The 16,524-nt window shown below is 30.9% G+C and overlaps 1 protein-coding gene across 3 annotated transcripts in view; it reads left to right on the top strand.

Moving 5' to 3' along the window:
* The window catches only part of Tango1 (transport and golgi organization 1), a 159,349-nt gene that overhangs the window by 63,084 nt on the left and 79,741 nt on the right, over positions 1–16,524 (top strand). For all 3 annotated transcript variants that reach the window (XM_085815634.1, XM_085815636.1, XM_085815635.1), the window contains 3 exons: positions 4,977–5,004; positions 5,822–5,910; positions 10,766–10,855. In XM_085815634.1, the coding sequence (XP_085671760.1) occupies positions 4,977–5,004; positions 5,822–5,910; positions 10,766–10,855 (207 nt within the window). The remainder of the gene's footprint in view (positions 1–4,976; positions 5,005–5,821; positions 5,911–10,765; positions 10,856–16,524) is intronic.

Genomic DNA, 16,524 nt, shown 5'->3' with positions numbered 1-16,524 from the left:
CAGTTGGAAGATGGCAACATTAAACCTATAATTGTTTGTCTTCATGGATTATGAAATTACTGAACAGGGAATTTCAGTATATAGTTCTACGACAAAACATTATTGGTCTTTCTGGAGCTCACTCTATTCGAAACAGTGTCTTATAATGGAAGTTTGGATTTATTGATGGAAAGGCATTGTGATGGCAGATGATACTTCAATAATCCCAGACATCTTTAAAAACTACATAGCAGTCCTAGAGGAGGCCACTGGGAAATAATAAAGACATAGCATAGAGTTCAAGAGCACTTCTGCTGAAGTAATTCAAGGGCTGATGTGCATGAGTGGTGCCAATCTTGTGTTGCCTGTGCATGCCAGAAAGAACTCAAGAAATACAGCCAAGGAAGCTGCAACAATACAATATAGAAACACCTTTTGAACTCATCCCCTTCGACATCCTGCAACCTCTGCCACAAACTGCTATTGACAACAAATACATCTTCAGTGTCATTATTTACTTTACAAAGTGGCTTATTTCTAATGAAGCATAACCTATTCCTGATCAAGAGGCTGTTGCTGTAGCAGAGGTAATGATACAGCTTTAGATTTCCAGGTTCAGAGTGCCTCTTCCATTACATTCTGATCAAAGAAGAAATCTTACCTTGTATGTAATTAAAAAACTCTGCAAACTACTTGGCATAGACAAAACCAACCAAGCTATAGCCTTTACATCCACACTCTCATGCCATGGTAGAAAGGTTTAATTGAGCCATCCTTAATAACCTATTGCTGATGGTTTCCTGAAGTGAACAGGACTGAGAACATAAGTTACCTCTTTTTTTACTGGTCTGTTGCAGTGCCATCCAGGAGGCTACAGTCCAAATGTTTTCAGTTGTGGCCATTCGTCCCAACCCAAATGTTTTCCAGTTGTGGCCGTTCGTCCCAACCCAAATGTTTTCCAGTTGTGGCCGTTCGTCCCAACCCAAATGTTTTCCAGTTGTGGCCGTTTGTCTACTTTGTGATTTCTTGTTTCATCAACCTTCAGATGCACCTTAATTGCATGAGGACTACATTTACCTGAGGATCTTCAGACATGGTTTGGAGTGATGCACAACTGTGCATCACCTTGCAATGGGAGTGAGTGAATTTGAAGCTATAGAAGATGAGAATTCAATACAACACTATAACCACAGGATATTGATTCAATGAAGGTGACAAGTTGTGGTTATGGGATCCAGCTTGGTGAAAGGACTTTCTCTTAAACTACAGTTGCCCTGGAATGATTTTTACACAGTTTCTAAACAGGCTGAATGACGTTGTAGTTTGGATCTGTATATCATCAAATACTAAGCCTAAAGTTGTTCATTACAACAAGCTAGCCCCTAACTATGGCCGTGGTACATAGACTCCTTAGTTTATATAACATAAATAGCACATTAAGACCATAATACTATATGTATATAAATTTCTAAAATCATGCATTTATATACTGATTTAATATTTGATCTGTTCTGTTTTATTTATTGAAATTATTATTTTAGTATTGCATTGATTTTCTCTAATTATAAATAGAGCTTCATGTCCAGGGATTGCACTGCACGAGACATGCAGTTGAGAAGGGCAGTGTTATGTATTTTATATTATGTAACATGAAAATAGTCTGAAGAGAGAAAACTCTGCCAGAAAAATAAGATTATAGCAGCAAGTTTTCTATTTAACAGAGGTAAATGGCTTCTTGGTAAATTCGCGAGTTGGTGATGGTTTGTGACTAATTTTTGTCACCAAACTTGACAACCATTTCGTAATATTTTGGTCTGATCCCTGTATAACAGTAATTGGTACTGTAATTGATCGCTATATGTAACCTTAATACCGTTACCGTTAGATGTAACTTTGACTGTATATGCCTTCGAATAATTTCAAGAAACCGAAGTTACTACTTGGCAGTTGAGGGTAAAACTGTGTAAGAGCAGATAGAGCATCAGTTCTCAGTTTTTAGTTCAGAGTCATCAGTTTTTAGTTCAGAGACTCCGTGCAGGCTTCCCTCTTTAGAGTCGTTTTGCATTGCGTTGTGTTTAACATTCTTAGTAGTTTGAAGTGGTAACCACTGATTATGCTGTGATACTGAGAAGAGCTGTGCGAATATTTTGGGGAAAGTCCCAGAACTACAAAGTACCTCTCTTAGTAAAATAAATTTTGTCAAACTATGATCTGTTCTGTGTGCATTTAATCCATTACAAACCCATACCCATGTAACAATATATTTTTGACAAATTTAACTTACACTTTAATCCACCTTCAAAAGATACTTGTCAGATATCTGATTATTTGATAATAAAAAAAATCTACAACAGATGAAGAAAAACATGCGGCTGAAGTTGAAAACAATGAACACTTATGAAATGCAGAAACTGTGCATAATGGTAGGGCTAATGATCAATTTGAAATGTACGTATTAATTTTGATTTAGAAAAGCATTACCATTTCTAAAATTTTCCATATCAATGTATGATTATATGAGAATCTTTGTGTAAAATCTTGTATGTATAAAATTGTAGTTGTCATGATTTAAAGTCTGAGGGCTACATACATGTATGTTTGGTGTATAACCCAAGGATCACGGGGTTCATAAGAAGTCTCATCGTGTTTAACTAAACACATTAAATTATGCGGAAAGAATGTTTTAAAAAATTATATTGTATTCAGATTAGTGTACAGGACAAAACCAAAATATAAAAACTGTATTAAGTTTATTGAAATCAATTCAGAGTAGTGAAGGCATAAAAGCTGAGTCATTTAAGCTTAATTTTTTATTAAGTGGTGCAGTTATTTGCCTAGTGATGCTGATTTTGCAGTTATCGAAGTCACATAAAATAATTATAATCCTAGTGACTAATATCGCATAATCCAAAATAGTAAAAGAGAAAAATCCTTTCAGCATTGTCGAATCCACAAAACCATTCGTGTTGGTTTAATATGGTGTATAAAAGTGGATAAACCAAAGGAGAATTAAGTTCAAAAATAATTTTGACAAGGATAATACCTTTCATGTAATTGACATAATAAAATAGGAGGCCAGCAATCTTAAAAAATACAAATAAATTATTATTGTATCCTGATGCTAGAAGAATTTCAAAAGAAAAAAAAAAAGATGAATTTATTAAAGTACAGTGCGTGCAAAAAAAGGGGGGACAGTTCTATATCTTCCATTCTACTGGGCCAATTGACAAAATTCAAATTCCATTTTTCATGTCTCGAAAGCACAACTTATAATATGTATTACATTTATATATAGCAGTTGCTTTAACATAGGTCTTTTGACACAAAATCGGACTTTTTCTGAAATAACATAAAATTTTTTTTTCCATATTTCGATTCTACTACTCAGATTATGCCCAGGTATTAAATTTTGTAAAATTTGGTGCAAAATTTACAGAGAAATTCAAAAATGTATCTTGGCAAATTTTTTAAAGTTTGCAACAATTATAATTCACTTGGCAAACTTCTTAAAAAATGGCAAACAATTTTCCTTTCCCTTTTATTATGCCGGAGAAGAAAAAAAGGCACATCGTTCATACCTTTTTACATTGTGCATAAGCGGGAAAAAAGTCACGTCGTTCCTACTTCCAAATAATTTTAACAAAGTGACTAAACCACATTTAATGTTATTATCACTTTTAACAAATATGCCAAATTTCAAAAAGTACCAATATATAAATTCACGTATATCTTCGGAAATTTTGAATAAAAACTATCTTTTTGCAGGTATGCTTAGAAATACTGAACGGCTAATGAAAAGATGACGGTAAAAATTTTATAGATTATAATCCAAAATGTTTTTAAAAAAAATCTTATAAAAATTATTTAAAAATACAAATTTTAAAAATAAATCATAAAAGGGACGAATTTTATTTGGAATGAACCTAAATTTCGAAATGTGAAAGGAAGAATCAAATAAGTTTAATAAAAAAAAGAGATATTAATAAATATATACTGAACTCAATTAACATTGAGGAGCTAAAATTTTGAGAGCTAGTTCTTTAAAAATAACTCTTGCAATTTTTACAAAACTTGGCAGTTTGGTGTAATTTGAGTTGTAGAACCGAAATATGGAAAAAATTTGGCGTGTAATTTCAGAAAAAGTCTGATTTTGTGCCAAAATACCCATATTAGAACAATGCTGTGTATAAATCTAAAATATCCTAAATCGCACTTTCGAGACATGAAAAACGCAAATTGAATTTCGTCTATTGGCCCAGTAGAACTGTCCCCCCCTTTTTTGTGTGCAGTATACATACCTTCAATAAAACATGTCTTTTACAGGACGTTAAGAATAGCACTTGGCGATCAAAATTTAGATTTAACTCGGAAGAAATTGTTTGCTGTGATAAATGAACATAAAATTTACGACAACAAATGTTATTGTATTATTTTTATATAAAGTTCTTACCTTTTTCAGCTGCCCAAAGATTTAAGTCTTTTAGTTGCTGCCATTGTCCTAATAAATATTTATGCTTTTACTTTTAGTTTTTAAGATGCTTGCCATTGCTCTAATAAATATTTATGCTTTTTTTTTTTTTCAAATCCTGAACATATTATGTTTTCTTGCAGAGCTTAGCCTTAGGAAAAAAAGAAAAAAATTATATACTTTTCTGATCAAATTAATAAATTAAAACTTAAAAAAAATTCATTAAAAATAATTTTCTACACTTAACCACATTAACTTCTAAGTGACTCAATCAATAGTAAGTAATAGTTTTATTATACGAGTAATTTCGTAAATTTTCATTGTTTACATCATAACAGTGCCATAAAAAGATAGCTTTAGATCTCTTTGTGTTGAAAAGTTATCTGTAAGTTATTTTTTCTCATATGTTAAATATGCCTACCCATATTAAGATATTATTTTCCATAAAAACTTTAAAAAAATTGAGTAAATTTTGTTTATAGAGTTTGTTTTCTAAATTTTGACTAATAGAGCATTTTTGCTTTTGTAGGAGCGGTCAAAAGAATACAAGCTTTCTGGTATGAAATTTTTTCATTTAATTTCTACCTTACCTCATGCACGTTTTTTATTTAAGCTTCAAAGACTTCCATTATTTTTATGTATCAATACTTCATCTAGTATTATGCAACACTTATTTCAAAATCTTTTATTTTATATAGCATTTTGTATTTAAAAAACATAATTTTTATTAATTATTATCTTATGCAGATCATAGAAGATGCTAATAATTATTTTAAAAAAATTTTAAGTCAAAATTTAACAAGCTGTAAGAAATTCTAAAAATGCATTTTTTCATTTTTAAATAATTTGATGTAATTTCACTGGATCAATAAAAATTCTTGATCTGAACTCCATTATATATTTTTAAAATTTTTAAGTTTTTTAAATACTAAGCATTATTTAATTGAGAGTTTTGGTTTCCAGTATAAAGAAAAAGGGCAATCAAATTATCATTAAAGAATCATTACTTAATTGGCATGGTTTAAAAACTTAAAGTATCTAGTAAGACTTTTCTAGTATCCTTTTTTAAAATATACCTGAATTTTCTTTCTAATACTTCAATTTTGATTTCTTAATTTTAGTCCTGTTGTGTTTTCTCTTGATGCTGTTGTGCTTACCTTTTGACACCTAAGCTAAATTAATAATTTATTGTGCTTTATAAACTGTTACAAGAAAAAATTTTAATTTTCTGATACACATCTTTAAATGACTAGTTTCATATTCAAGTCTTTTTTTTTTTTTTTTTCGAATCTTGTGCTAAAAAGCATAAAATATGTTTAATAATGTGCTAATGAATTTCATCTTACAATTTTCTGTCCTGCAATTTAATGCTAGCTCGACTTGTGATTGCTGAGAAAAATATATTTGTCCTTTCTGCGGAAAAAAATGTCTTGGAAGAAAAGCTGGAGACAATGAAAACTGAGGTATTACAAGTTTTTTGTTACTTAAAATAGATTTAAGTAACATTTTTGAAGGAAATTGTTTTGTAGTATTAATTAAAATGAAAGTCTGTTTACTGCATATTTAATCTAAACTGTACATTTAATATGAATATGAATATAAATTATTATTAATTTATATTAGCATCTTAATATTTTTGTTTCTGGTATGGTTTCAAAAAGATGAATGGCACTTAAAATTTCTTTGCCTGATATTTGTGTGAAACTGATAATTTCTGAATTACTTTTCAATTCTCTTTGCCTGATAAGTAATGCAGCTGTTTATGTTCTTTTTTTAATGCAATTTTTTTGTTTTTACGGAAAAGTGATTAATGTATTAATATTATCAATGTTTTATTATATCATTAGAGAAGGAGTTTGATTTTCAAGTGTATTCTTTATGAGATGAAACGATTTTTAATTTTTGTTTGTAGAGTAAAATATTTCTGACTCACCAGTGGTTAAGGAGCTAAAGCAGTGTTAACACCCACACTTTTTTTCTTTGATGTTCATTTCTTGGCTGAATGAAATGGTTGTGTGACTCGTTTTGATATTAAACACAATACAAAGAAAATTCTCGATGAAAGCTGATGTAAGCTTAAAATCTAACAATTATTTAGGAGGATCTTTTGTCACAGAAGTAGGTAATATGATAATTTCTAAAGAGAATATATCTGGAATCTCTGACATAAGTGTCTCTGGAGTGTTGACTCATTATGCCTGATACCTTTTTTTTCAGTTGATTGTATTTAAAAATTAAAATTTTTAGTAGGGTAAAGAATAGGTATAGTTGTTGCGCACTTGATTTAAATGCTTGAAAGAAGTTGAAAATTATCAGCAATATTGTAAATTGTTCTGTCGGAATAATGTTAGTAATTCTCACCAAAATTGAAATCAACTGTGTTTTCAATCGGTCTTTTTGTGGCACTTTGAATTTAAATTTTGAACTTTAAAATATCAAAGATACTAGCTTAACATTTCAGCTGTTCGTTTAAAATGTAGATTGCTTTTACAAATTTATTCATTGATGTTTCAGTTACAATGGTTGCTGCATTCAGTATAATGATTATTGGAAATGTAGTGGCAGCACAGTTGAACTGAGATTTGAATTCTTGGTTTCATATTTTCTGGTATATCATGAATGTTTATGATTGTAATATTTTGCAGAATATTACTTACATTCTGTATTATTTTGAAAGCACTCTTGACAGACTGAAGAAGCATAAATGCCTCAGATTTTATTACCTGGAGAACTGGCATAGGTTTGAGTATACTTAATGCAACTTTAGTGATCTTCCTGCCCACATGCTGAACCACATTCCCCCCCTTTTTTTTTCTTTTCCCGCAGTCATAAAATTATAAATTCTATTCATTCATTTTTGCTGAGATGTATCAGATGTAAAACAAGGTGTTCATATAGCAGAACTGCCAACCTTTTTGTAAAATCAAGATTCCTGGTTTTAACTAAATACTAGGTTCATACATCTTCTTGTCTCGCAGCGCCCACCAGTGGCCGAGCGGTAAAGTCACTGAACACTTGTAGTTTGGTCCAAGGTTCGAATCCCACAAACAGGCTGTCTGCGTGGGCGTTTTCGTGGTTTTCCCCATGACTAACGTGTACATGAGCCAGTTTCCCTTAGAAAGTCCTCCACAAAGGCATCCCTCCCCTTAGGCAGATAGCGCTAGCATGCTTTGCCGTAATCTCAATAAACCTAAACCATCTTGTCTCACAGTAAATCTCCATATTTTCAATTTGTCTGAATTTGGATACCTTTTTCATCTCTTCTGAAAAATCTAGATGAAATTTTTACTCAGGAAAGAAGGGGTGTAAAGAAAACTTTCATGACAAATTTTTACCAAGAGCTGAATCAATATTGTTGCCATCTTTTGAAGAAATTTAAATTCTGCAATTTCTATTTTTCTGTTTGACTTTCTGATTAATTTTTATTTCATCTGAAGTGTTTTTAATTATGTTAAAAATATTTATGATGGCTTGTTAATATTTATTGAATGAACATTTGTGTTTAATTTTGCTTTAAATTTGTAATTTGTAGATTATTAACTTTTATCCGTATGATTACATTCTTGTTAGTTCTTAATTTCATCATGTTTAAAAACATTTTGATAAATAAAATTTTTTCTTCTTTCTGTAAGTCATCTTCAGTGTAATATCAAGAAGAAAATAATGAAATTAGCCTGAAACCATCATACAATATTTATTTTAGTACATTTTATGTTAAAATTGGTTATAACTAAATTAGTAACTTGAATTATATATCTGGTTTTAAATCAAATTTTAGTTTTCTAAAGTCCTTTAAAGTCCTTTTGAAGTTATGTTTCGAGTCCTTTTGAAGCTACATTACAGCATAGGATCAAAATATCCTGATTTTTCATATATCAAAGTTGGCAGCTATGTTATAGTTGGGAAAGGACAACACATATGGTAGAACTGTGTTAATTGTAAATATTAAATTACATTCCTAACACTGTTTGATTACTGAATGACTATTGATTAAAATATGATGAAACTCAATTATGCACAGAGGATATGTGTGGGAATATTTCTCGAACCAGGTGTATGTTATGCACATTATATTTGTGTCGTATTGTAAATTTTGGATTATGTGGTTGAGAAATAAGATACAAAATTTAAGGGGGGGGAGAATGGTATATAATATAGTTAGACATTTGATAAAATTTTTAGCTGTTGAAGAAGGATTTTTAATCAGTATTAACTTGATGATTGGTTAATTGCCATTGTAGTTTTACTTTTCTGAAAGTCTTATACCAGGCAGAAAATTATTAAGGGACATAAAAGTTTTGGACTGAAGATCAGTAATAAGGGTTAGTCTTACTGTTATGAAAAACTTTCATACTTTTGTGTATGTCCTGGGTTGATAGAAAGCAAATTTTTATTATCAACCATTGCAATGCATGAACTGGGTTGTATGAATTGAAGGAATGGCATAGAAAAAATTCAATAAAAAGTGTTTCCAAATTCATCCAAGTATGCATGTGTTATTCTTTTTGAACATTGTGACTAGTCAGTCATATTTATATAATTCAGATTACTAATATTTACCTCCAATTAAAAATGAATAAATATTGTACAGTTTAAACTGAAAATTTGTGTACAATCAGGAAATGTGTACTTACAAAGGTTTCAAAGTGTTCGTGTTTATGAATGAAAGAAAATCAGTGGCCATAAAAGTGTTTGCTTGATGTCCACAGCAACAATTGTGATATACTGTTATACAGTCAAAAGTCGTTAATTCGGACACACATAATCCGGACCTCAAAACTACAAACTTTCTGCGCATGCGTCGCTGCGCTTTACGGCTGCGAATATGAGTGTGCGCGTGCGCAAAATACGTTTACGAATGCGCGTTTACTGTATAACAGATGGTATAATCTAAGCTAAAATTATCTAATTCAGTTAATGTTGAAGATAGTGTTGTTCCTTAATCTACGAATTGGATCCGACTTATTATTTTTTTGCAGACTGTTAGAGCAATTTTATAAAAGTAAGCTTGAATTTTCGATTATGTCAAATAGAATTTCTGATATATATTTACTAATGTGTAAAAGATCTACAAAGCGAAAGTATGTTTCCATTAAACAAAAAGTCCATTAAACAAAAAGTGGAATTGCTTCAAAAAATGGATAAAGGCATATCCTTTGTTTATCTAAACTTTAACGTTTGTTTATCTAAACTTTGTTTATCTTTAACGATTGGAAGTTGATCTGTCAGCACTATCCTTATCTTCAGGGCAGATGTTTTTATTTTATTTGGCTTATAATTCCTTACTAAATGTAGTATTTCATCTCGATGTATTCCGTCTTTGATATGATTTAAATCAAATTCCTTGTCATTATAATTCGCTTCTGATAGCAAAGAAAGTGACAGAGGTTATTGAAAACGAAAAAATTTCGATTGACAAATTAGTCGGTATTCTCGACGCAGCAATTATAGGATTTGAACAGCAGAACTTTGTAACTGAACAAGAAATTATGTCTGTTTATAAAATTAAAGAGAATGTATTATCACATAAGAAACAAAGCAACTTAAACAACTTACATTGAAAGAAATGTTTAATAAAGTAAATAAATATAAAGCTTTTTTTTTTTTTTTTTTTTTTTTTTTTTTTTTTTTTTTTTTTTGTAAATTTTGATACCCTTTAAGATCATAATTGTTCTTTATTTCATAAATTACGGTTTCATATTTTTAATTTTATAATTTCTGCATGCCACCTGACTAGATTTAAACTGATGATCTATAATCCGGAAAAATCGATAATCTGGAATCGCTGAAGTCCCAACGAGTCCGGATTAACAACTTTTGACTGTATTTAAATCACATGGTAGTTTTAATAAACATTTGAACCTTCCTTTTCCTAATGTTTATTTTCAGTGTTTTTTCAGAGCCGACATATTATATAAATAAAAAGGAAGATTTTTGCTGTAGAACCTAAATGTACTGAGAAAGAAATCACAATCTTAGAGTAAAAGTAATAAAATTTCATTTCTGTTTTGGTAAATTATTCGAACATTTTAATTTTGGTGTATCTGTTAGAGGAAAAGTTAAATTTCTAATTGTTTTCTGTCTTTTTCTTGCTTAGTGTGGGAATCTTAATAATAGCAATTTTTAGGTATGATTAATAGCTTATTATGGATTTTTTACCGTTTTTCAAGGATTTTATGGTAATTTTTATTTGAAGATATAATAGTCTCTGCATTCTTTTTTTTTTTTTTTTTTTTTTTTTGCAGTTCATATTTTAATAAAGTTTTGAGAAAGTTTTATGTTATTCAATTTTTGTTAGAAATTTTGCATTCATTTCAGTTTTCAACATTACAAATAACTCTAGAGGAAGAAATAAATTCAGCTCTGAAGTTAAAAGAGGAACTAGAGCAAGTAAAAGAAAATCTAGAGGTGATTCTTTTATATATTTGATTTAATATATACTCATTAAATTAAGGTATCATTTATATATATTTTTTTTTTATTTCTGGCTGGCTCTCATAGTTGGATTAGGATAATATAAACAATGTAGAAGTTTATAAACTGAATTTTCCGAAACATCTTAGATGTTTTATTTTGCTCTCTATATATATTGTTACGTTTATTTATTCTGACACCAGTTGTTATGTTATTTTCTTCCTTCATGTTTGTACGAGGTTCGTATGGATTTGGAGTGAATAACAACAACACTTGCTAAAGTATCGAAGCACACTTTATTTAGCAATATTGTCAGGACAGCTCCAAAACACGTTTTTACAGTCGTCAATTAACTACTATAAACACGCTGACACAATCAGTGACACAGCCTCCAGGTTATCAGGCTGTCACAGTGGAAGCAGCTTCACGGCAGAGCACTATAGTACAGCTCCTGACTCTGCTTGGTTGTTCTCAGAACTCCATGTACTCTCGAGAACTTGCTACAACTCGCGATGCATTCGACGACACACAGAGCACAGCTCCCGACTCTTCGGTTCAGTTGTTCCCGGAGCTCAACATGCTCTCTCGACAATGCAATAACCGCGATACACTACGAGACTCTTTCGGTGCACTCGACAGCCCACTTGGCACTTGCTGCCCGGCTGTCAACTCCGTCGACTCCACAGGGAGTGACTCGCTAGACGAGAAACCAACTCGATACTAACTATCTCGCACTCGATGAGGCACTCTGACTGACTGCGGGCCAGCAGGGCTTATATAGCTTTCGGCTTGTGTTCGAGAACATTCTGCGCTAAACCAGTAAGAATTTGTTCCAGAAGGTTCTTCAACCATCCATGGTGTATCGCCAATTTTGCCACCAAATTTCACCAAATGGGCGATTTCTCACCAAATGTGGCAAACCTGCCTTCTCTTGTTATTTTATGGCAACCCTAAACCAGCTTTGTGGGAAAGCTATCTCACCACGCCTGTACATTTCATAAATATATATATATTTACATATTGTCATTTTTTCTAGTTACGCAGACATATTCTTTTGAACAATAATATTATTTATTGAATTTATTAAAGTCACTAGCCAGTCATGGCATATTAGACACTAGCTTTGTCAAAAAGCATACAATTGCTGAGAACACATGTCCAATGTAGATACAACTGCAGTGTTGCAATACAGTTGTAGTTATAATGTTTCAGTACAGTTTATATGATACCCCTCTTTGAAGATATTTTAACTAGAAACATAATCATCCAGATATTTGTGTATGACACCCAGATCTTGTTTGACTCATTTGAGATAAAACTGTTGAGCTACCTATGCAAGTGCTAATTATTGAAGAATTGTTAGCATTTGTACTTGCAGACTATTTCTGAGGTATATCAAAATCTAAATCAATTTTAAGTTCAGAGATGATACTGAATGGCCTCAGTTGCACTCTTTTTCTCATAAAACCTGTACTTGATTTGTTTTGAATAACATAAGGCCTAAGATTTTGATACTTTAAGTCTGCATGTGCTAGCTCTCATGTCTAAATGACTGCAGTTGTACAGAGGTTGTTTAAATGTTTTTTAGAAAGATTTCATTAAAGAATTTTTTTAAAAAAAGCAGTTGTTTTGGAATAAAAATGTTCGCCAAAAGCTTATTATTTGAAAAGAGAAATATTGTGTGCTACTTTTAAATTTCTTCATTTTTCCAAATACTGCATGTAAACAACCGTGGGTTGAAAAATATGTTTTTGTGCTTTCAGAAGAAAAATATTCCCATTCCATAATTAAAAAAATGTTGGGAAATGCATGGAATTAAAATTTGTTACGTCAAAATAAACAACATTATTAATCAGAAAGGGAGAAACCATCAGTCACTATTTCTACATAATCTACATAAATGAAGACTCGAAACGAATACCCAAAAAGGGTACATACTGTTACTAATATTTCTAAGGTTAAATAATTGGTAATGAGAAAAATCAGCTATAACAGAAATCAGTTGCAAAGTTTTTAAATGCATCTGTGTAAATGACATAATAAACTATGATTTGCAATCTAAGAGTGCTAAAAAACATAATGTTTACCAGATTTTACAGAGGCATGTGGCTCAGTACAGAACTGTTTCTAGAACTCTGTATGAAAACTGTTTAGCAGGAGATAAATGAAAATACATTGTGACTCTCGACGAAGTATGGGTTTAGCTAAATGGCTATAATAAGAAAAGATCTATTTATAATAATAATAATAATAATAATAATAATAATAATAATAAATAATAAAAAAAAAAAAAAAAAAGAGAATGTACAAACCTGGTTTTGTCAATACAAAGAAAATTTCAATAAAGAGTTTATGACCGTCGCAGGAGTCTCTTACAGGGGAAATTAAAAATAATAAGAGTGGAAAAAATGGGGTTAAAATGAACTTAATGTACTATCAGAAGAAAATTTTGTATCTGATGTTTACTGAAGATATTCCATTTGTTTATCCCAATGACTTTCAAAGAATGAAATTTCATCAAGCCAAAGCAATAAGTCAGTACTTTGAGAACTTTTTTTGAAGCACTACCCACCACATTTGATGGAAATTGAAGTCTAGTCCTGAAAATTTTGCAAAAAGCCTTCTATCATGGAATTCATGATGCAGATATTTAATGGCGAAAAAAAGGCTACTGGATCAAACATTTAAAAAAATACTCTTTACGTTTTAAACATTAATTAAACAGCCCTAAAATTATTCTTAAAATGTGTAAACCCCTTCTATACATAGTTACATTATCGCCAAGAGAAAAAAGTTTCAGTATATTGGTTCCCTTGTCATAATAATTTTTTTACCTTTACTGCCTGCATCAAACCTTTTCTCTAAAACTTTAAAGATTCTATGCATGTAGTAATTTATTATGTATGGGAATTTTGGTTCCTAGCACATGACCAATTAGTTGTACTAGTGATAAATTTAATCCTGAAATATGAATGTTCCTAAATTCCATTAAGCTTACTACTTTTCTACCTTGTGAAATTCAGAATCTTTCCTAAATATAAATAAAGTCCTAAAAGACTCTACATTTAGGCATATTTGGGGCCAGTGAAGTATTTCCCTTTCACAATACCAGAATGTCATTTGTGGAAAGTGCTTATATAAGGTATGGCAGGAAAGGCACGTGACTTGAGCGCCACTTGGCAAAGGGCACTATTTTCTCCATGAAACCAAATCAGTAGGAGAAAATTTTAATTTTAAATATTTTAAAGGGGGGTACAGTTAAAATTCTTTTCACAGGCACCATTTTATGTAGATATGCCATTGTTCATGGAATCAAGATAACATCTCATTTCATACAGATAGGTACCATATTTTGAATATACAACAAACATACATACATATATGTACCATAATTTTGAAACATTTAATAAGTTCATATTCTATATACAAGTAATTTTTAAAATACTGCTATCTGGATTTTATATTATTAGGTCAGTCTTTCTCCAAAATTCACACACTAATTTTAGAATTGAATTCAAATAACCTTCTGACCCTGTGTTATAACCTTTGTTCATTTATTGGAAGTTATTTAACAGTATAAACAACAATTAGCATTTCTGGATCATCAGCTACTTTACTTTTGAGATAGGCTCATGAGAGTATGTTCGCAAGATATATTTAATTTTTTTAATATAAAGTATTTCAGTTTGATACATAAAAAGATTTAATAGCATTCTCGTCATCTTGATGAAACATTTTATATTGCTTTTATTCACAGTGGCAATTAGTACCTTATGATAATTTTCAACTATAATTTTTCCCTGTATGCAAAGTTGTGATATTTTTTTACAGCAGAAACAGTGAATAGAATTTCTGTTCTTTAACTGGGCATAATTTTGTTCAGTCTGTATGAGACTTTGAGATGTATATTACACTAGGGTATTATCTAAAGTGAGACTAGCTCCATTTCACCTTTTGAACTGTACTGTATGACTGATTGGAACCACTAAACAATACTTTTAAACAGTTGATGAGAAAAGCAAGCACTTAATTTGTTTAAAAGCATTTACATGCTCTTGCATGCTCATCTCATGCATGCTCAAGTGATCACATACTCTTCATGCTGTCGGTGATCAGCAATTTCCTTCACAAGTTGTAGATTAGCCATAATCTGCCCCTCTCTTCTTACACCTTATATTAGAACTTGTAGTGTTAAACTTGATATTACAATCTTTTGCTCTATCTTAAAAAACATTATTTTTTAAAAAACATTATTTGGTAATTGTGTCAAATCATGCTCACTTATGCTACTCTTGATCAAAATTACGTCATCAAAATATGTCTCTACACTTCTTGAGGCATGAAGCAAATTCAGATTTCACTTTTGGAATACCTCTGGGGCTGATGCTATTCCAAATGGCATTCTTGAAATTGGTTCCTACCAAAAGGAGTGTTAAATGTGCACAAATCTGATGTATGTTCATCCAAATACACTTGCGAAATCCATCCTTTAAGACGTTTGGAGAATACTCTCTCTCCTTTTAACTGCTTACTAGTTCTACAGCTGGAAATATGTATTATTCGCATTTCATGAAGTGAGACTGGAATTCATCTTGGAGGATTAATGGCAGGCTTTATTTCAAGACTCAAGTCAGTGTGATATGGGTCACCAGGAGATTAATCGAAACCCTAAAAAAATTCACTGTGTGCATTTATGTTGTGATCTTTAGTATGTGATTGAATGCAATCAATTTTTATCATAAATTTCATCTTTGACAACACTTTAACCTAAAATTGTTTTGGAAGATATATATACAGCAATAAATTTCAGTAGAATATTACTGTAATAATTAACACTGCAATTCAATAATATTTTATCTTCTCTTTTTAATATATAGTATATGACATTAATGTTACATCAGTTATACTTAGCTGATGATTTACAGAGAAGCTCATGCTCTTATAATATACATATAGGCAATAAATTAGTTTTAGCTCCTGTGTCACATTAGAACGAAATTTCATTATTTCAAACATTAAATAGATAACAAATTAATAATTTTTTATTTATTTAAAATTTAATATGTTATCTAATGAATTAATATTTAAATACATTTAATATTTAAAATATTACCAGAATTCTTTTCCTGTTTTGGCACATCATCAATACATTGTTGCAAGCGTATGAGTTCACAATAAAAAGCACACAGGTCCAATGATAGGCAGATAAAATTAATTTTATCAAAAGAAGCATTTCAGACTTCTGGAATTTTCCACAGAAACACTTGCACAAGTGTCCACAGTATCACAGAGTACATCTAGCAGTTACACTCTAAGAACGTTAAACAGAATGCAATGCAAAGCATGTCTAAAGAAAAAGCTAACTTGGAGATATCTAAGTACTCCAAACTCACGTGGAACTAACAACATCAACAACAACTGAGAGCAGATGCTCTCTCAAGCCTTATATAGTTTTCACGTGGCTGCCGAGATATTTCTAGTACTTTTTGAAATTACTGGAATGCAATATGAAGGTCGAATAACAGTTACAGCTAATATAGGGATAAATTACATTTATTCAATTACAATACCTGTTATGGCTCTACAGGGACAAAACCAAATGGTCGCCAAGTTTGGCGATTTTTTGCCAAATTTCTTGACAAAAATTAGTCACCAAAACTGTT

The sequence above is a fragment of the Stegodyphus dumicola genome, chromosome 4 (genome assembly GCF_044657685.1).
Source record: "Stegodyphus dumicola isolate Sdum_Otavi_A_Nest chromosome 4, ASM4465768v1".
Taxonomy (NCBI): Eukaryota; Metazoa; Arthropoda; class Arachnida; order Araneae; family Eresidae; genus Stegodyphus; species Stegodyphus dumicola.
The sequence above is the reverse complement of the archived record's forward strand: the minus strand, read 5'-3'. Positions and strand labels throughout refer to the sequence as shown.